Source organism: Dama dama, chromosome 12, assembly GCF_033118175.1.
Source record: "Dama dama isolate Ldn47 chromosome 12, ASM3311817v1, whole genome shotgun sequence".
Classification (NCBI taxonomy): Eukaryota; Metazoa; Chordata; class Mammalia; order Artiodactyla; family Cervidae; genus Dama; species Dama dama.
This window is the reverse complement of record NC_083692.1, coordinates 88312694-88333075: the sequence shown is the minus strand read 5'-3', so window position 1 is coordinate 88333075 and position 20382 is coordinate 88312694. Positions and strand designations below refer to the sequence as shown.

Sequence of the window (20382 nt, the reverse complement as noted above, 5' to 3'; positions counted from 1 at the left end):
TATCGCCCCAGAGCAGGCAGCAGGCAAGGACTTCTGGAGCCCTCAGGTCACTGCCCAGGGCCTGGATGACAGTCCCACCCCACCCCCTTGGTCCCCCTGCCCGCCCCTCCCCCCCACACCCACGTACGTATGCAGAAGTCTCCGTTCTCATAATAGCCAGGACAGCACTGGGATCTCCGCCGGTACATCGTCCGCAGCCCACGCCGATACGCCGTCTTATAACTGATCCTAAGGCACGGGAGAGAAAGCCACTTGAAAGTATTGAAAATCAATCACTCCTGTTAGAATGATATTTGTGTTAAGCTATATCAAGGATGCCATTCAATAATGACTTTAAAATGCATGGCAGCTTCGAATATGAAGGAACACAATAAAGAAAAATCGATGGTGAGATCCGGGCCATCATGAGACAGATGTATTACTGACTCGGCAGTGTTTGCTACACCTGCTGATTTTTCCCCAGTCCCTTCAGAGTGATATTTAGAAGGGCTGTAGAAGATACTTTGGGGGTTACATTGTAGATGATAACTGGAGGCTTCTCCTGAAAACCTCTAGACTCTGGGCTGGAGCAGCCCATGGGGTGACCTGGACAGGAGTTGGGCCCTGAGAGTGTCTATGCCAACTGCCACCACCCCAACCATGACTGCTCATGGCTCCTTGGGGATTGGTCCACCCAACTGGAGAACCGAAGCCAAGTCATCCAAAGGACCCCCCGAGTCTGACTGGATCCCAGAGAGCAAATCAATCTCCCTCACACCAAAAATAACACCGCCTGGGGAAGAGCTTTGCATGCCATCTTGGGAAGGCTCAGAACCAACACCAGCTCTGCAGAAGAAGCAGCTAAGATCCAGAAAGCAGAAGCTCAGAGGCCTGGATTCCAGTTCTGATGCTGGCATGGGTGTTGAGACTTTGCCCTGTGCCAGACACACTTGTAGGCAAAATCTCATTCCAGTCTCTCTCTGAGACAGTAGCATTATTATGCCCCCTTTTATGTGTTTATTTTTCTTTCTTAAGAGTTTTTCTTCTTAATCTGTCTTATGAAAATCCCCCTTTATTTTATGGATGAGAAAAGTGGGAAGTTAAGGACTTGCTGAAGGTCACACAGCTAAAATTTTCAGAGCCAGGATTCAAACCGAAGTCACTCTCATTTCAGAGCCCCTGGGTTTAACCCAGTGGGAACTGAGCCCTGAGCCAGTCCCTACTGGGTGGCTTGCTAGGCTTATGGGATCGCCCTTGTGAAGCAGTAAGACAAGGGAAGGGATGGTGTGAGGACTGAGCCCAAAGGTGAAAGTGTTAGTCACTCAGTCGTGTCCCCATGAACTGTAGCCTGTCAGGCTCCTCTGTCCACGGGATTCTCCAGGAAGAATACTAGAGTGGGTAGCCATTTCCTTCTCCAGGAGATCTTCCTGACCCAGGGATTGAATCCAGATCTCCTTCATTACAGGCAAATTCTTAACTGAGCCGCCAGGGAGTCCTTAAAGAGGGAGTCAAAATTGGGTAGACAGGCAAAGCCCCTTCCTCACACACAAGGTCAAAATGGAGGAGATTTGAAGTGGTTATTAAAGACCAGAGAAAGGAAATAACTCCCCAAGGTCAAAGTTAGACTCAACCCGAGTCCTTGGGACTTGAAGCCAGAGCTCTTTTACTTCTCCACCAGCACCCCAGGAGAGCCAGCCCTGGGGACCCCTGCTCGGGGGGCAGAGCAGAAGGATCCCATCACTGGAGATGCCCATATTCCGCTTTAACATGGAGGGTCAGGCTAACTTGGGCAGGGAATCTGACAGTATGGGCTGGGCCAGCCCTCCCAGTCCTTACAGTGCTCACTTTATGACAAATGACAGTGTGGGACTCCAGGGAAATCTGTGATATTTGGGAATGTCGTAAACTAAGGTCATTCTACTTTGTCAAAAGCCCATAATAGAAGGTAAGCCAGCCTCCAAGCAAAGCTACTTCCCCATCACAGGAAGGCAGCTCCCGGCAATCTCAGGAGTCGTACAAGCCTCCCAGATAAAGAATGACTCAGGGTTGACTCAGAGGTCATGCAGTCCATGTCTCCCAGCAAACAGGGTTATCCCCAAGCCCTTCCAGTGGAGAGGCAGTCTCAGCATCATTAAAGCCTCCCAGGAGAGAGGTCCCCCACTGCTTCTTGCTTGCCCATCTTTGCTGATTCCCAGTGCTGGGGTGGCTAACAGGAGACAGAGGGGCCAGAGGCCAGGCTGCTATCAGATGGATGCTGTGTTCAAACAAGACATCCCACACTGAAGGAGACTGATGGCGCGGCTGTCAGCATGCATGCTCCAGGGCATCAGCAAAGCGGCAAAGCAACTCAATAATTTAGCAAAATAATTCATGTTCCAGAAATGCAGCCTATTTTAATAAGCAGCTGCTCACTCACCCTTCCCCAGTGGTGATGGACGGCAGCTCCAGCCTCCAAGTACCCAACAAAGCCGCTCCTCAGAGCAAACCTGGCTCTGGCACAGGGCTTGACAGAGTCAGAGAGGGAGCAGGACTTCTCTTTCTGCCTCTGCCTTTGACCAGGGTGACAGGCAGCTACCTTGGCAAATTAGGGGAGGTGAAGGGGATGCAGGAATGACTGAGTAGTTCCTATCAGACCCACTCTCCTGCAAACAACGATGCAATCTTGTGGGGGGGAGAACAACCTACCTAAAAATCACTAGAGAGAGAACAAAGGCAGATTTTGGAGGGAAGTAGACACTTGGAAGAAGGGAATGACACGGGACAAGATGAGCCCAGGGGCAGGTCCCAGTCAACAATATTCCAGGTGGCTAAAACTCAGATAGAGGACACACTGCCTTACTGGTTTGAAGAATCATAGGACAAGCTGAAGGTGAGCCAAGTAACTAGAAAGTGGCAAAGAAAACCCTAGAAAGGAGAGAACCACAAAGAGAAAGTCCCATATTCTTTGTAAAAAATTCTGCCCAAAATTCTGGCCCTGAATTGCATGTGTGGAGGGCAGGTTACAAATGGTCCAGAAAAACCTGAAAATATTGAACTTTCAGAGTTTGGATATTGAGTTTAGCCAAATTAATTAGCTGCTAAAACAAACAACCAGAAACAACAATATAAGAGAACGTAAGAGAATTCAGTCTCTTTTGTTCATAATGCCCAGAATACAATTGAAAATTACTAGACACATAAAGAAACTAGAAAATTGTACCTTTATAAAAGAAAAGGCAATCAATGAAGACCAACTCTCAGATGACCCAGATGTTAAAATTAGCAGACAAGGATTTTAAAGTAGCTATTATATCTATGTTCAATGTTTCACAATATTTCACAGCAAGTTACTAGCAAAACCCCCAAAGAAAATGAGGACTTTGGCTTTTCAGCACAGAGCGAGTTTCGCTATCCATGTTTCTTCCCAACCTGATTCCTACATAACATCAAAGAGCAACCAGGCCCACAAGGAGGAAGCAAAAGAAATTGGGAGGCAACACAGATGCCCAACAACTAGGAAACAGGCCTACTAGGCATCCTCTTTCTCACTGACCCTTCATCTGCTGAATTATCAGTCCCTTAAGTAACAAAGCTACCTTGCCTGTAATTAATCCCTCAGTTTTCTCCACTTTCCCCTGCTCTTTTCAAAGTATTTTTATATCCCTGACCTCACTGGACCCTACAGGTATGTAGGGCAAGTGTTCAAGTGTTAGTCACTCAGTCTTGTCCAACTCTTTGCAACCCCATGGCACTAGGGAGAGAATGGAGGAAGGAAGAGAGAACATGTTTTGTTGGATGACCCTGGGCAAGTCATTCTATTTTGGGATTCCCTGTGTACTCATCAAATACGTAATGGCCTGCCAGGCTCCTCTGTCCATGGAATTCTCCAGGCAAGAATACTGGAGTGGGTAGCCAATTCCTTCTCCAGGGGATCTTCCTGACTCAGGGACTGAATCCAGGTCTCCTGCATTGCAGGTAAATTCTTTACCATCTGAGTCACTGGGGAAGCCACATAGCACAAGGGTCATTACATATTTGTTGAGTCCACAGGGAATCCCAAAATAGAATGACTTGCTCAGGGTCATCCATCAAAACGCATTCTCTCTTCCTTCCTCTTTTCCCTCCCAGTGCCATCAGGGCACGGCATCATTTCCAGGAGGCCTGCAGGCAAGGTGCAGGATCCCCATGTGCAGTCATTCAGACGGAGCTCTGCCCACGGGCAGCGTGGCTGAGGCGCCAAGAGGTCTGGACTCAAGCCTGCACTCTGTTCTCCAGCCAGGTCCCCTGGGTGGGACTACATCTGCTCCAACAGGAGCCCTCTGAGGTTAGCTTTCCCCCAGAAGCAGACCCTGAGACAAGGATTCAAAAGCACGCAGTTTATCTAGGAGGTGATCCCAGGAAGCACTGGGAGGGGTATGGAAAAATGAAACAGGGAAGTCAAGGCTGCCATTCAGGGTGTGCTTTTGAGCAGCTCACTGCTGTGGGTGCCTGGGGTTCCATCCCCCTGAGGACCACGAGTCTTTGCAGAACAGGCCTCAGAGTTGGCCCCTCTGCCCTAAGGGTAAGGAAGCTGAGATATTCTTCCACTAACTCCCCATCTGCCATTGGGTGAGGGATGCCCCCCAAGGGTAATCATTCTTGAGCACTTTCCACCTGCCCTGCCCATGAGCTGCTCTGACTACAAAGAAGCCCTCAGTAGCACCTCTTGGGTGAATACCAGGAGGGTACCAAGGGGATGCAGGGGGTGCACTGACTCCATCTGCTAAGAGGGCTTTTCACCAACTTTCAGGAAGGTGAGCCTGAGGGTTGCCTCTCCCTTCCCTCACCCACCCTCTACCTACTGAGAGAGGTACTCACCTGTGTCTGGTACACTTGAACCAGTTGAGGATGTCTGTGCAACGCGTGTAGTAGATCTGATCAAAGGGGTGTGCGTATGATTCTTGGACGGTCACGGCATAGCTGAGAACCAGACAGGAGATGGAAGCTGTGGTCAGTTCTTGGGAGGTGGAGCTGATATTCAGGATGGGGTCTCCCTTCCCGGGGGAGCCAGGCCTCGGGCAAGTGTCCAGGGCTCCAACCTCCTCTGCCTGACTCCATTCTCCTCCTGCCCTGGGTACTCTCAGGTTTCAAACCTTCCCGACCCCAGGTAAGATGAAGGACACACCTCTCACTGTCTTTTGAAGCTTATCTTTTCAGCTCATCTTCTGAAGTTCTAATTCATTTGTTCATTTAACAGAAAATGAATAAAGAAAAGTTTGCATTTATTCTACTTGGTTCTGGAAGGCCCAAAGCCAGCAATTTTTAAAATACTTTATGCTTGTTCAGATCTTTATGGTTTTCAAAATGCATGTATGGAAGCTGATCTTTGCTGCAACATTATGAAACACATTTTATAGATGAAGAAATAAAGGCTCAGAGGTAGCTTGCCCAGGTCACACAGCTGGTACCAGTAACTGTTCATATTTGAATGTCCAATGTTAAGTGTTTTAAGCCCTCTTAATCTTCATCTTATAAGGTAGGTAGTGGCGTTGTCAGCCTCATCTTACAAATGACAAAACAGCATCAGAGTGGTTAAGTGATTTCCTCAAGGTCACCCAGGTACCCTCTGCTCTATTATGTCTCTAGTATAGCTGGGGATGCATCGAGGCCATGCCTCCAGACCTCCTGATCAAAGTGGCATCTTGTTACCTGCCTATTAGCTGTAAACTGGACCAGTGGGTAGAAGCCACTGGGAAGCAGCTCTCAGCTTTACCAAAATAAGCCTTTCTACCTGCCCACACTGGCAGGAATGCTATGAGAAAGCAGTCACGCCGGGGTGGAAAGTGAGGATCACACTTTCTGTGCAGGAGGAGAGAGGACCTCAGCTGAGAGTTCGGGAATTAATTTTGTGTCAGTTGGTATTATTCAGCGCTTTCCCCCAGAAGGCTCACTGACTTGGGCCAGATGGCCAGGTCCAAGCTATAAAAGCCCGTCTGCTGTGCCTGGGGAAACTGTTGGTTTACTTGAGGGAGGAGGGCTGGGGCAGGCCAGCCCCCTGGAGTGGATCCCCAGCAGGCTCGCTGCCACCAGAAATGTCAAAGGTCTCTAGCTCAGGAAGAGGAAGCCAGGAGCTGCCAGCGATGCACACGGACTTGGGGTGGTGGGAAATTCTCTCTCTGCCACACGGAGGATGTTAGGAGGCGCCTGCCGAGCCGCTACGCCAGCACCTTAGAGATGCGTGTCAGAGGCACATGTCTATGCGGAAGTGACCCGGACCCGTTTACCTCCATGCTTGGAGAAACGGAGCTCGTCACCTGCCCCTGACATCCCAAAGCCCCTTCCAGCCTTGAAAGTCTATGACCCTGGGCTCCTGCATCTCTACTGAGTCTTAGGGGCAGGAGAACAAATGGATAAGGCTGCAGGGGCTCTGGGTCAAGTTTGAACTCTGTCACTTGTTAGCAATATATCCTTAGATATGATCCTTAAGCCTCCGTAGATATGATACTGGTATAAGCCTCCATTTCCATGCCTGTAAACTGAGGATAAATATTACCAGGGACTTCATACAGTTACTGTGAGGATTATGGGAGGCGAGGACAGCATCTCTCAGCGTGGTGGAAGGTAAAGCAAGATGACACAGGTAAAATGCTCAACAAAAGGTATTACACAGCTTAATGGGCATACCATCAGTGCCTAATAGATGCTGGCCATCATCATCATCATACGACTGGCAGGGACTCACCTCCTTGCCGGGCGCTGAGGGAAAGTTCCTCCCTGACCACAGTAAGGAATGGGGAGCAAGACCCACACACTGACCAGACTCCCCACCTAGGGGATCAGGTGTCCCTCCCAGCACAGATAAGAACAGTGGGTGCTCAGAGAAAGGGCATCAGCTCAACAGAGGCGATGGGGAGAGTGTCACGGGGGACAGACCCGGCTCTGCCGGGGGGCCCTACACCGAGAAAGTCAGACAACCAGACCTTGAGCCAACTCCAAGTTTCTGGGTGAAGTGTGTGCCCCTGGTTTCTTGGCTGGGTGGTTTAACATGCTCATTTGCCAATATGCTAATGAGGGGCCAGATTAATCTTGTAGAGCTGGACTTTACTAGCCAGAGGAGGTCTTTCTGCTGGGTTTTACGGTGGAGGGGCATAATTAAGGAGGAGCCTGCCAGAAGCACTAATCCAACTGGGAAACTCTCCCTAAGTGGTCTCCAGGGAACAGGGTGTGTTTCTGGAATGACACAGACTAGACTCATTTGTGCATAGCTCTCAGTGGAGCTCGACTGGAAGAACCACAAAGAAAGGGGTGCCTGGTGACACGGGCCTCACTGCAGTCTCCCACCTTGGGGCTGGAGAACCCCTTGACCGCCTTTCAGCTGCTGGAGTCTCTCCTCGTTCACCCATCAAAGCAGTAACTCAGCTGATCGCCCAGCCTGTAATGCCTGCTCAGTGCAGGTTTGGATCAGAATACTTTCACATTCCAAATGAGTTCAGGTTGGGCAGATTTAGAAAATCAGAGAGTTTGGTTTAAATTTGAACTGACCCACTGGTACACATGGCGCTCAGAGAAGAGGGAGGTCAGGGTGGGCTCTGCCATCAGGGAAGGCTTCCTGGAGGAGAGGTCAGAGGCACTGGGAAGACAGAGGTGAGTAGACGGGAAGGAGGCCTCCCAGAAGCTAGGCTATAGCACAGACATCAGCAGGAAGCAATGGTAACCCAGCTGGGGAAGGTGGATGAGATGGGGCTGCTGAGACTGAAGTCTGCAAACCAAAGACTAATGTGGAAGTCACTGCTTTCTCCTTCACCTACTGGGAAAAAAAAAGGTTTGCATTCCCTGGAATCCCCTCAGAGTCACGTGGAAAGCTTATAAAACTGTATCTGCATAGGCTCTGCCCCAGACCTAGGGGATCAGAGTCTGGGCAGAGAGGACCCACGAGACTCTGCTTTTCATCTGCTCTTCAGGGGGCCTGATGTGCAGTAGGATCTATGTTAACTGTCTGTGCAGAGCTGAGTCATCAATAAGAAAAGACATAATTGAACTTCACGGTCCTCAAAGCCCTTTCAGGAAACTGGTACCCTGATCACCCAACAAGCCTGTAAGGCAGGGGTAATTCTGCCTCCTATTTCAGAGAGACAGAGGTAGGCTGGGAGTGGTTCAGAGACATCCAAAAGTCACAGGGCTAACAGATGGAAAACTCCAGATGAGCATGAACCAAGATCTCATCACTGACTGCGTCACTGTTCTTCCCACTTCCCCCAAAAGGGGCAGCCCCCTTCCACTCCAGCCTTTCCACTCCAGTCTCAACTTTGTGGGGACCCTCACAGAGCACCTGGTCACTGGAGACAACAGCATCCCTCTGCCCCCTCAGCCAGTCTCTCCAGGTCCCTCGGTGAGGGGACACTCCCTGCCGTGGGGCTGGGACATTCACCCTCACGGGCATGGAGCATGATCCCCTCCCCCACTCACCAGCACTCCTCTACCACCCGCTTCCCCCCATCGGGTCCCCATCTTAATTTTATTCATTTGATTTATTAACATCTAAGTGGCAGAGTCATCCTGGTCAGCATGGCCAATCAATTCCAGGGTTTAATTCGGTTTTTCCTGATTGGGTCTCTGGTCACTGTCTTTCTGCTCACCAAAATCAATACTTTCACCTTGTGCTTCAAAGTCAGGTCCTCTACAGGGCCCTGGCCTGTTCCCTCTGGACCCAGGGCCGCAGCCAGAATGCAGCGGCCCTTCCCCGGTCAGCCCACCAGATGGGAAGCTGCAGGGCCCACTCGCCCACCCTCCCGGGGCAGGCTGCTGGCCGCCCCACACGTCGGAGCTGCTGCACTGCTGCCGGTCCTGGGAGACCAGGAAGGCACCGCAGCCTCGGAGAACAAAACCTCTGGACCACAGCCCCTTCTCCTCATCTTTATAGGGGTGGTCACTGAACCCCTCTGGAACTCTTTTTCCTCATCTGTAAAGTGGCTGGAAGTGCGAATTCAGCAAAGAAAGTGTCAACGACCAGACTGCCTCATTTACATTGCCTGTCACTCAGCGCCCCCACCCTCATCCCCACCCCCGTGGTCTCAAACAGACTCTATATGGGCTTGGCCTGCCTTTCAGGATCTGTGCTGTGTCCCCAGCTGGACTGCAGGCCCTTGGGGGACGGCTTCCCATCAGTGCCAAGACCAGGGTGAAGCCCCCAGGGAGTGTCTGGCCGTCCAAGATCCACATCTTACCTCTCCCAGTGGCTGCACACGTTGGGGTCCTCGGGGTTCAGGGACAGGACGATTTGCAGGAGGGAGCAGACAATGAGTCCTGCCACCGAGAGCATCATCCTGGGCCCTGCGAGGAAGAACAAAGAGTAGTGTCATTAATCACATCATCTTCCCAGGCATCTGTTTGGCACCGAGACGCCTTACATGAAGTGGTGGAAGAGGTTCGCTAAGCTGCAAAGTTCTGCATCATCATCATGTAACGAGCATCTGATGTTTCACACTTGCAGCCTTTGACTAACACAGCAACACTTCACCAGTTCTGAGTAACCGGGCAGTGGGAAGCCTGAGTCAGGGAAACGTTAAATTTCAGGCCAGAGCTTCTCAAAGTGTTTTGGTTCATGGACTGCTTTCAGAATCTAATGAAAGTTACAGAACTTCTCCCCTGAAATATGCCCCTATGCACACCATTTGGCTGTGATTTCAGGGTTCCCAGAGGCCCCTAAGCCCATCCTTGCACCAAGAACCTCTGATCTGCTGCCTTAAAAGCAGCACCCTCCCCTGTCCCTTCTCCCTCAACTCTTTTTTTTTTTTTTTTTTTTTTGGCCGCCCTGTGCAGCATGCAAGATCCTAGTTCCCTGACCAGGGATGGAACCCATATCCCCTGCAATGGGAGCGGGAAGTCCTAGCCACTGGACCGCCAGGAAAGTCCCTCATCTTTGCTATGCTTTGCTCATTCACTTCCTCTCTTGACTCCTTCCTTCAGTGAAGACAGAGAAGAAAGATATCTGGTGTGGCCCTGGGGACAGCTAAGCTGAGAAAATCCTTCTTAGCAGCTCTGGTCAAACAAGTTGCCCAGAAGGCTGGCCCTTGCTTCTCTTGCTCCCATGGGCTATCACCTACTGGCACTCAGGGTGATATGTCTCTGTACATCATACCCATGGGCAGATGAAGGGCTTGGACAGCCTGGTAAGGGGCTTTGAGGAAGCAGCTTGTAGAGTTGATTCCAGCCCCTGAAGTGACAGCCTGAGACAGGTGTTAAGTGGGCCTACACAGATGCCAACGCCCTGGGGTCCCTGGAGCTGAGGATTCCCCAACAGAGGGCTCCTCATAGAGGCAGGAGAACCATTAAGTTGGGAGTGGCAGAAATGACCTCCGAGACTCCCTCCTGTCCAGGAAGGACTCTGTGGTTCCACAGCCTTAGAGAACTGGCCGAGGGTTCCCACCCTAGGGGGGTGCAGGGGGCCCCAGAGCTACCTCCAGGGGACCTGCAATCCATATGTGCTCCAACGTCAGCTACAGACTGAAAGAACATGTGACTCGGAGAGACAGCGCTATATTTCATGTGTTCATAGATGTGATTGTGATTTGCTTAAAAGCTTTACTGAATTCAGAGGAGCTTTTATTCTCAATCAGCCACACTAAAAAAAGAAAAGGCAGCTTCTAACAAATGGGGGTAGGGATGGTATAGAAAATATTTTGACAGTGAAAAGGGTTCCCCAGGCTTGAAATGCTTGAGGATTTCTAGTCCGTTGGCCCAGAGTTTACCTACGAGGAGGCGCTCAGCCTTCTTGGGGGCAGTGAAGAGTGGCACGGATGCTGCACACGCCCCCAGGCTGTACTCAGAGGGAAGCCAAATGGAGCTCCTGCCTTCGTGAAAGGTTAAACTCTCTCCTCCCCTGCCCCAATACTTTCCTTGTTAAACTCTTTCTTAGCAGCTCCTTCAAAGATAAACAAATTGTCACAAATTCTATGTAACCACGGGGGTCCAATTGATGATTAATGACGCTTTTCTCTCTGTTTGAGATCTAGCAATAATCTGGGTAAATGGATTCTGAAAATCGGCTAAGAAAGAGAAAAGTGATTTTGCATAATTCTCAGGGTCCAGGAGTCACTGGCCGCAGCCCCTCCTCAATCCCCCACCAGCTCACCCTGCCAACTCCATCAGCGCCTGGACAGACGGCTCGGGGCCCCACAGTGCTAGGGCTGCTGGGTTTCAACCCATTCTCCTCCCAGAGAAGGTGAGACCTTCACCTTTGGGAAGAGAAGGAACCGCCCAAGACAGGCATTGAGTTTGGGGGATGGGCATCCTCTTCCAGGTGCAGGTTGGGCTGATCAGTCACCAGATACAGAAACAAAAGACACCCAGACAGGCATACACAGTCTGACCGCCAACGGCAGAGAATGCCTGGCCTTGATTCTCTCCATGGCCTTGTCTCCTTACTCGGTTGTGGGTTTTTTAAATTTTTATTTATTTGGCTATGCTAGGTCTTAGCTACAGCACAAGGGATCTTTGATCTTTGTTGTGGGCATGTGGGATCTAGTTCCCTGACTGGACCCCCTGCATTGGAAGGTCAGAGTCTTAGCCCCTGGACCACCAGAGAAGTCCCTGTCTCATTACTTTGGCTGATCCCGTGTGTTAGTCGCTCAGCGTGTCTGACTTCTTGGAACCCATTGGACTGTAGCCCTCCAGGCTCCTGTGTCCATGGAATTCTCCAAGCAAGAATCTTGGAGTGAGTAGCCATTCCCTTCTCCAAGGGATTTTCCCAACCCAGGGACTGAACCTGGGTTTCCCGCACTGCAGGCAGATTCTTTACCATCTAAGCCAGGCCCATCCTGTAATCTAGAGTGTTTTCCTGAGAGGACTTTCACCCACCCCAGCCTGCCCTACCCCCACCCCCAGCTGCATCTTCAAATTTATGAAGTTTAGAATATCAAAGGGTGAGGCCACCCGGACTAGCGGAGATTGTGCTCTGGCTGCTTTTGATCCATGATGGCAGGAGAGGGGTGGCAAATGGAGGTAACTTGGATCGTGGCTATAATTGAGGAGATCTGTTTAAATCTTTGTGAAAACCTTTCCCTCTGAGTCAAATCTGGACGGGACAGTTTGGCTGATTCCCACTGAGACAGCTGGACACCAGGGCACAGAGGGGGTGACAGGTGTCAGGAGAGGCACACAGAGGCGGAAGTGGAAGCCACAGGACTTAGTGGCCAGCCAGGGGCATTCACACTGAGGGTCGGAGGCCTCAGCCCTCAGCTATCCGAGTGCATCAAAGGCCATAGAGCGGAGGGTGCTCCCCAGGACTCACACCCAAGCCTCCAACAGCCCATCACCAGTACTCCAAAGTTCCCCATCTGAGGCCAAGTCTGCCTCTGTGGTGGTGTGGTTGGGGGGAAAGATGCCAGCCTGCGGGTACAAGAGTTGACTCCTCTAGGACCCCCTCAGCCCTCAGGCTTTCTCTTTGAACATGGCCAGTCTGAAAGATGCCATCTTGCCACCCTTCCCTCCTCCCCACTGTGACACTGGTCTCACTTTTGGTTTTTTTCTCACCCCTGAGCCTTGCTCACACTGCTCCCCTGCCCTCAACGCCCTTCCTCCTCAGTTCTGCACATCCAAACACCATCCACGCCCAGGCAGCCTCCCCTCTGCACAGCTTGGCACCTACAGCAGGCCAGGCACGCTGCACTCATCTAGCTCACAGCCTGGCCATGCGGTCCCGTGCTCATCACCTCCCATCTCGCCCTGACATCTTTGCCAGCCTGCTGACTTCATCTTTCCGACGTGTCCGTAAATGCTTTGAAACGCAGGTCAAGTCCTAGGCTGTTGCCAGTCGGTTCCTTTTGGGAACTGATTTGAGAAAATGTGTTCCTACTTGTCTCAGCCACTTACTTCACTGAGGTGGAGTGAAGAGCAGCCACAAAGGAGCCGTCCCCACGTGGGGGCAACTCATTGCCATTAACTTTAATGGGGCTTCCCCAGGCTCTCTCTCTGAGGACAGGTCCCAAAGACATATGCTTATGAGACAACTGAGGGAAAATCAATCCTGCCTTGGTGGTTATTAGGCTGACTCCATTTGGAGTGACAGAGGTTAACACAGTGGGAACTATCTGATTCGGGGCATTAATAATTAAATAAGAAAATGCCCCTGGTTTCCCTTCAGAGGAAGAGAACATGTAAACAGTTCAGCCGGTTCCCTCCCCTCTGGTCCATGCTCCCCCCACAGTACGCCACAGAGGAAGGAAGTGAAGCTCCAGAGGGGGAGAAATTTCTTTCCACCACTGCTTTACACCTGCTCAACTGGAGGTGAGGCTCACACCTGCCCACAGGTATAGCTACTCTGCACATCTGGCAAACTCCTGGAGCACTACTTGCCCCGCACTGGGCTGTGCTTCCAGGATGCAAAGAAATAACCCAAGTCAACTACAGTCCATTTTCAGAGACTAAAGCAGCAAGCAGTTAAGTCCCCTGGAGGCTTATGGAAAACTTGGTGGAGCAGATGGGACTAAAGACGGACCACGGACAGAGGAGTCTGGCGAGCTACACACAGTCCATGGGGTTGCAGAGAGTCAGACGTGGCTGAGTGACAGAATGCGGAAAGGGAGGGCAGATAAAGGGCCTTCGGGGCAAGTACTGCATAAGGCAGCACGTGGAGGCAGGAACGTGCAGGAGCTGGTGGAGAGTCTAGGTGGGTTTGCACTGTGGAGCAGATGTGGGCAACATGGGAAACTTTGGCAGGCATTTTCCAAAATTGAGTTCTGTGAAGCACTAGCCCCATGAGCTATTAATAAAATCTCCCAGACCAAGGTTGCCATGAGTGACAAAGTTCAGGAAATGCTGCATGCTGTGTCCTCATCTTAAATATTCACAGTGTATCTAAGCAGACCCTGGGCTCTGGGAAGACCCAGAGTAAAGACACCTGTTTGTTTGTTTCACCCAGTCTTTCCCACAGAACTTTCTAGTGACCTCTGTAGCAACAGAGTTCTTCAGGATACTAGTTTGGTCAACTCTGCTCCTCTCCATCAAGTCTGGAGGAAGTCCCAGTCCTGACCATCTGCATCCTTAGAGTTCGTATCCTCCTGTTTATGCTAATGCTTGAGGGCCTTCTGTGCCTGGCATCTGGTGTTAAAGGGACTCTACCACTGGGTATTAAAGAGACATCATAGCAAAGGATCCCTCCGCCTCGCCTGGGCCTTCTGTCCTGGCCTGGGTCAGCCTTGCAGGCTGAGCAGACCTTAGAGTTGGCAGCATCCTCTGAAGATCCTGTCTTCTGCTGGGCCCCTGCCAGCACCAGCACCTGTAGAATCCAGCTTGTCTCTCTGATGGCAACAAACACCTGGCCAGACACCAGCTGCTCACATTAGGCAAGATGCGTAAAACCGGGGCAGAGGGCAGGCAGACAAACAGATGGCCCCTGCCCCAGGATCAGTCGTGATGACCTCACGGTCCATCTGTGCAGAAATCTTCCCCCACCTGCTTCGCTTCCACCACCTGCCTTGTCATCCTGAATGTGCCAAAATCTTGGACACTGGAACCTGGTCCGTGTACCTGGAGCCTGCTCTCTGTCCATCCCAGTCTCCCCCAGGGAGCCCTTCCTTCTCAGCAACTTTGCATGGGCAGCAGGGGTGGCGGTGGGCAGGCACCGGGCCCTGGGAGGTTCCCAGTCACAATGCTGGGGATTGACTGGTAGTAGCTACTGGGAATGCTCTCCTGAGAAACGGGGCTGAAGGGACCATGCCGTGGTTGATTAGTGATGTCTGCTGCAGGCACAGGATGGGAGAGGGACACATGGGTGTCACGCACTTGTTGTCCCTGTCCTACATCGCTGAGCGGTCGTCTGCACTTTGAAAAGTGCTCCTCTCATATATGAACCATCTGGATACAGCCTCAGCTCTTCTCTTGGAGCCTTAGAACCTGTCCATTATTTTCCTTCCCTTTGTGTGTGTGTGTTAGTTGTTCAGTTGTGTATAACTCTTTCTGACCCCCATGGACTATAGCCTGCCAGGTTCGATGGTCTATGGGATTCTCCAGGCAAGACCACTGGAGTGGGTTGCCATTCCCTTCTCCAGTGGACCTTCCCGACCCAGGGATCGAGCCCAGGTCCCCAGCACACAACTAAAACACAAACAGACTGCTTGAGGGCAGGGGTTTTGGTCTATCGTGTCCACTGCCATCCCCCGCACCCAGCGCATTGCTGGTACAGGCAGTAGGCTCAAACCATCTTTGTTGACTCCACAAATTGTCGATTCTACAGCTAACCACCTCCCCTGGACCTCTCAGCCGTCCCGAGTCCCAGGACCAGCCACACTGCCTGTGTCTGTCCTGACAGAGGCCACCAAAAACCTGTACTGCCAGCAGGTCTCAGCGTGCGAGGCATCCCACCCTGCACTGACATCACACTGCAGAGACACCGATCTGTTGGTGACGGATGCAGTGGGCACCACGACATCCTGAGAACGATTCACAGACTCCTGCCTGGGCCGCCCCGCCAGCGCCGGGCTATTCTGTTCCCGGAGCCAGCACAAGGCGGGCATTGAAGCCCACTCAATAGCTCAAGCTGCAGTCAGTGGGGGGGACTGACTGGAGTTCCGAGAGCCTCATGAAAAGGCGCTTTCAGGCTCGGGACGCGGCAGAAGCAAACCCCAGAGTGAGACTGATAAAGCAAACGCCTCACATTCTTCCCAGCGTGTGGATATAGAGAGATTTCTATCTTCTATTTATAGAACACACACACACACACACTTCTCTGTTTTTTTCCTGAATAAAACAAAAAAGCCAAGTTTGCACTCATTGGGGTAAATGCCAAGGTTATCATCCCGTCTAGCCGACCTTCCCCTTCATCTTCCCACTGCTCTGGGCTGGTTCCCAGTCCCCAAGCCCTGCTCTGTTTACTGGCCTTGCTGGGGTCTGATTAGTGCGAGATGAAAAGAGGAGCCACGGTCAGCCCGTAATTAAGAGCTTCACCCTTCGCCTTGATGAAGCCTCCTACCCTCCAGGAATCCCTCCAGGGGCCGGGCTTATGTTGAAGGCTTTCTAATCTCCCTGCACTTAAAAAAGTTTAAAAAATAAATCCGTAGCTCTTAATCTCCGAAAGAGTGACTCCCTGGCCGCAGAAGAGCAGCAGAAATTCCCAGCGTCAACAGGGAGGCCCTGCCAGGCGTCCGCCCACTGGGCTCAATCGGGATTAGAGTCACCTCAACGTCCTCGTCCGAAGGCTCCACCAAACCGATAAATTCTGCTTTCTCCTCGCCCGGGAAACCTCGGGCTGCAAATCCCGAAAATGGCACCACAGAGAACTGCAGTGCCCATTAATCAGGGTCAGAAGGCTGGCCTGCCCCTGTGCCCTCAAGCCCAGCAGAGACCAAGCGGCCTTGACATTAGTCAGGCTCGGAGAGAAATCACAGCATATCCCCAGGGCGGGGGAGGAGCGGGAAGACAGAGGGGTAGAAACCAACAAATTCACGAAGCATCCGCCTCCCTCTACTATAGACGCAGCCCTGGACTCTGAGGCCTCAGCCTTCCCATTCCCAGGCAGGCAGCAGCTGTGCCCCCAGCCTCCAGCCCCTCTGAAGATGAAGGGGGAAAACTTATTTGTGTTCGGAGGCCATTCCATTTCTCACAGAGCAATTATCTCCATCTTTCCATTTCTTTGCAAATCAGGGCACACTCATCTGGCCTGGCCAACCCAGAGGCTGCCTGAGCGCCCACCAATCCAACCCACTACAGGCCTGCTCTGCTCCCCTCTCCCAATTTCTCCCAGGGCTGTGCGTTTCTCTGAACTGGGGAGTCCCTTGTGCCCTGGCATTAAACCATGGCCACATCCCCAAAACCTTCAGAGACAAGTCTGTCACTCAGGGCCATACAGCCCCACGGGGATTGGTCCGCATTCCCTCCTGCTCGGCAGAGAACATTTCTAAAGCACAAGATGCAAACACAGATGCTCAGATGGGAAAAGAGCTCTGAGGAAGGGGGCCCTGTAGAATGATCCATCACCTGGTCAAGTCTTCCCCCTAAACTGATCTGTGAAGGTGAGAGGCCTGACAGCAACCACGTGGTACCAGAACTGGCACCTGGACAGACCCAGGAGCATCACCTGTCAACACCTCATCCCACAGAAGGGCAAACTACTCCCAGGTGACGTAAGGTCCTCAAGTCACGTAGCACACTGACGCCAGCGCTCATGGAAGGGAATAGCAGAGATGGACTGACCTGGCTTCAAATTCTGACTCCACCTTTCTGGTTACCTAGCCTGGATAAAGTCATTCAACTACTCTGGGGCTGTTTCGCATTAATCACATGAGAAAGGACCAACTTCACAGAGCCGTGAGGGTATCAAATGAGTCAGCAGGTAAAGTTCTTGGTCCAGAATCAAGCACATAGAATGCACTCAATAAAATATTAGTTTCCTGGCAACTCATATCCCCTCCTTCTACCTCAAGACCCTTCCAACTCTCTAATTCTGAATTCTAGAATTCCTAAGTTCAGTTCAGTGTCTCAATCTTGTGCGACTCTTTGCGATCCCATGCACTGTAGCATGCCAGGCCTCCCTGTCCATCACCAACTCCCAGAGTTTATGCAAACTCATGTCCATCAAGTCAGCAATGCCATCCAACCATCTCACCCTCTGTCATCCCCTTCTCCTTCAATCTTTCCCAGCATCAGGGTCTTTTCAAATGAGTCAGTTCTTCGCATAAGGTGGACAAATGATTAGAGTTTCAGCTTCAGCATCAGTCTTATCAATGAATATGTTTTTTCCTAATAAATCCTTTAAGGATTTCCTTTAGGATGGACTGGTTGGATCACCTTGCAGTCCAAGGGACTCTCAAGAGTCTTCTCCAACACCACAGTTCAAAAGCATCAATTCTTTGGCACTCAGCTTTCTTTATAGTCCAACTTTCACATACACACATGACTACTGGAAAAACCATAACTTTGACTAGACAGAACCTTTGTTGGTAAAATAATGTCTCTGCTTTTTAGGATGCTGTCTAGGTTGGTCATGGCTTTTCTTCCAAAGAGCTAACATCTTTTAATTTCATGGCTACAGTCACCACCTACAGTGATTTTGGAGCCCCCCCCAAATAAAGTCTGTCACTGTTTCCATTGTTTCCCCATCTTATTGTCATGAAGTGATGGGACCAGATGCCATGATCTTAGTTTTCTGAATGTTGAGTTTTAAGCCAGCTTTTTCACTCTTCTCTTTCACTTGCATTAAGAGGCTTTTTAGTTCTTCTTTGCTTTCTGCCATAAGGGTGTCATTTGCATATTTGAGGTTATTGATATTTCTCCCAGCAATCTTGATTGCAGTTTGTGCCACATCCAGCCTGGCATTTCGCATGATGGACTCTGCATGTAAGTTAAATAAGCAGGGTGACAATATACAGCCTTGAGGTACTCCTTTCCAGATTTAGAACCAGTCTGTTGTTCCATGTCCAGTTCTAACTGTTGCCTCTTGACCTGCATACAGATTTCTCGGGAGCAGGTAAGGTGGTTTGGTATTCCTATCTCTTGAAGAATTTTCCAGTTTGTTGTGATCCACACAAAGGCTTTGGCGTAGTCAATAAAGCATAAGTAGATGTTTTTCTGTAACTCTCTTTCTTTTTTGATGATCCAATGGATGTTGGCAATTTGCTCTCTGGTTCCTCTGCCTTTTGTAAATCCAGCTTGTACATCTGGAAGTTCACGGTTCATGTACTGTTGAAGCCTGGCTTGGAGAATTTTGAGCATTACTTTGCTAGTGTGTGAGATGAGTACATTTGTGCAGTAGATTGATTTGCTTTTTTGCAGTAGTAGAGTTGCCTTTCTTTGGGATTAGAATGAAAACTGACCTTTTCCAGTCCTGTGGCCACTGCAGAGTTTTCCAAATTTGCTGGCATATTGAGTGCAGCACTTTCACAGCATCATCTTTTAGGAAATGAAATAGCTCAACTGGAATTCTATCACCTCCACTAGCTTTGTTTGTAGTGATGCTTCTTGAGGCCCACTTGACTTTGCATTTCAGGATGTCTGGCTCTAAGTGAGTGATCACAGCATTGTGGTTATCTGGGTCATGAAGATTTATTTTATATAGTTCTTCTGTGCGTTCTTGCCACCTTTTCTTAATGTCTTCTGCTTCTGTTAGGTCCATACCATTTCTGTCCTTTATTGTGCCCATCTTTACATGAAATATTCCCTTGATATCTCTAATTTTCTCGAAGAGATGTCTAGTCTTTCTCATTCGATTGTTTTCCTCTATTTCTTTACATTGATCACTGAGGAAGGCTTTATTTCTCTCCTTGCTATTCTTTGGAACTCTGCATTCAAATGGAATTCTAATTTCTAAGGATCGGGGGAAATACTGATGGAAAAATCTTCTGCTGGAAAATCTGGGCTTCGCTATATGTATTTGGTGACCCCAGGGTCAGTCTGAAATGTACAATTATTAAATGGTCTCATCTATTCATTCAGCAAACATTTACTGAACACTTCCCAGTCACTGCAGACACAACAATAACTCAGGCAGGCCCTACCCCTAGACCCCAAATACCTGCTGGAGGGTATATGGGAATAGCCACGAGAGGGCAGTGGACCCAGGATGTAGCTTAATTCAAAGTGCCGAGGCCTTTGCCTGGCAGGAAGCCCCAGGCAAATATCAGAGACACTTGCTGCAATTGATGCAGACCATCCCCACAGGTCCTCCACACGTTGAATCAGGCCCATCTCCATTCAAGTGAATTCACAGGAGTGAATTCACTCTTGACCAGGGCAGCTCCTCTGAAGGGTTGTGGGGGATTCCCAAGACTGGTCAGCCTCCCAGGTCCACTCCGTTAGGACTCAGAGCGGCTGCACTTTCTTCCTCAGGTTTTCCCTCCTGAGTTCCAGTTCAGCTCAGGAGCAACTCAGTTTCCCGCAGCCCCATTCTTCCTCTCTGCCTGCTAAGTCACTAACTTGCTGTGTGACCAGGGCCAGGTTGCTCTGCATCTCTGAGCTTCACTCCATGTTTGTTCAGAGGCTACACCATCTCTAGGACTCTCCGAACTCTACAAGTTCCCCTCCAGTGTGTCTGTCTTCCCTGCCCTTCCCCTCCTCATGTTCTTCTCTCTCTTTACCCCCTACATTGGGTTGGTCCCCTCTCCCAGCAGCAAGGAGATAAAGCAGTGAAGACAGGAGAATTAGCTTCTAATCCTGGATCCTGGAGAACTCATTTCACTGTTCTGACCCTCTTTTTCCTTTGACTACACAGGAAGGATAAGAGAACAAGTTCTCCTGAATCTCAAGCTGCAGCCCCAAACTGGAAATGTAGGCGTCAGTGCCCTTGTGATGGTGGGGACCCTAAGTTCCTGCCACCTTTCCGTCCAATCCTTGGCACCCCTTTGAAGACTGGACTCTTGTCTAATGCTCTAGTCTAGCCCAGGGCCCACACCAGGGCAGTCTCTGCCCCATCACACCTTGGACACCTCTTCTCCCCAGTAAGGAGCTAGACAGGAG

At 50.5% G+C, this 20382-nt stretch overlaps 1 protein-coding gene across 1 annotated transcript in view; it reads right to left on the bottom strand.

The window, feature by feature from the left end:
* MEGF11 (multiple EGF like domains 11) overlaps positions 1 to 20382 on the bottom strand; it is a 379572-nt gene that overhangs the window by 240526 nt on the left and 118664 nt on the right. The window contains exons 2-4 of the mRNA XM_061158024.1: positions 9162 to 9267; positions 4816 to 4917; positions 128 to 228 (exon numbers count right to left, since the gene is read on the bottom strand). Of these exons, the coding sequence (XP_061014007.1) occupies positions 128 to 228; positions 4816 to 4917; positions 9162 to 9259 (301 nt within the window). The 5' untranslated portion in view covers positions 9260 to 9267. The remainder of the gene's footprint in view (positions 1 to 127; positions 229 to 4815; positions 4918 to 9161; positions 9268 to 20382) is intronic.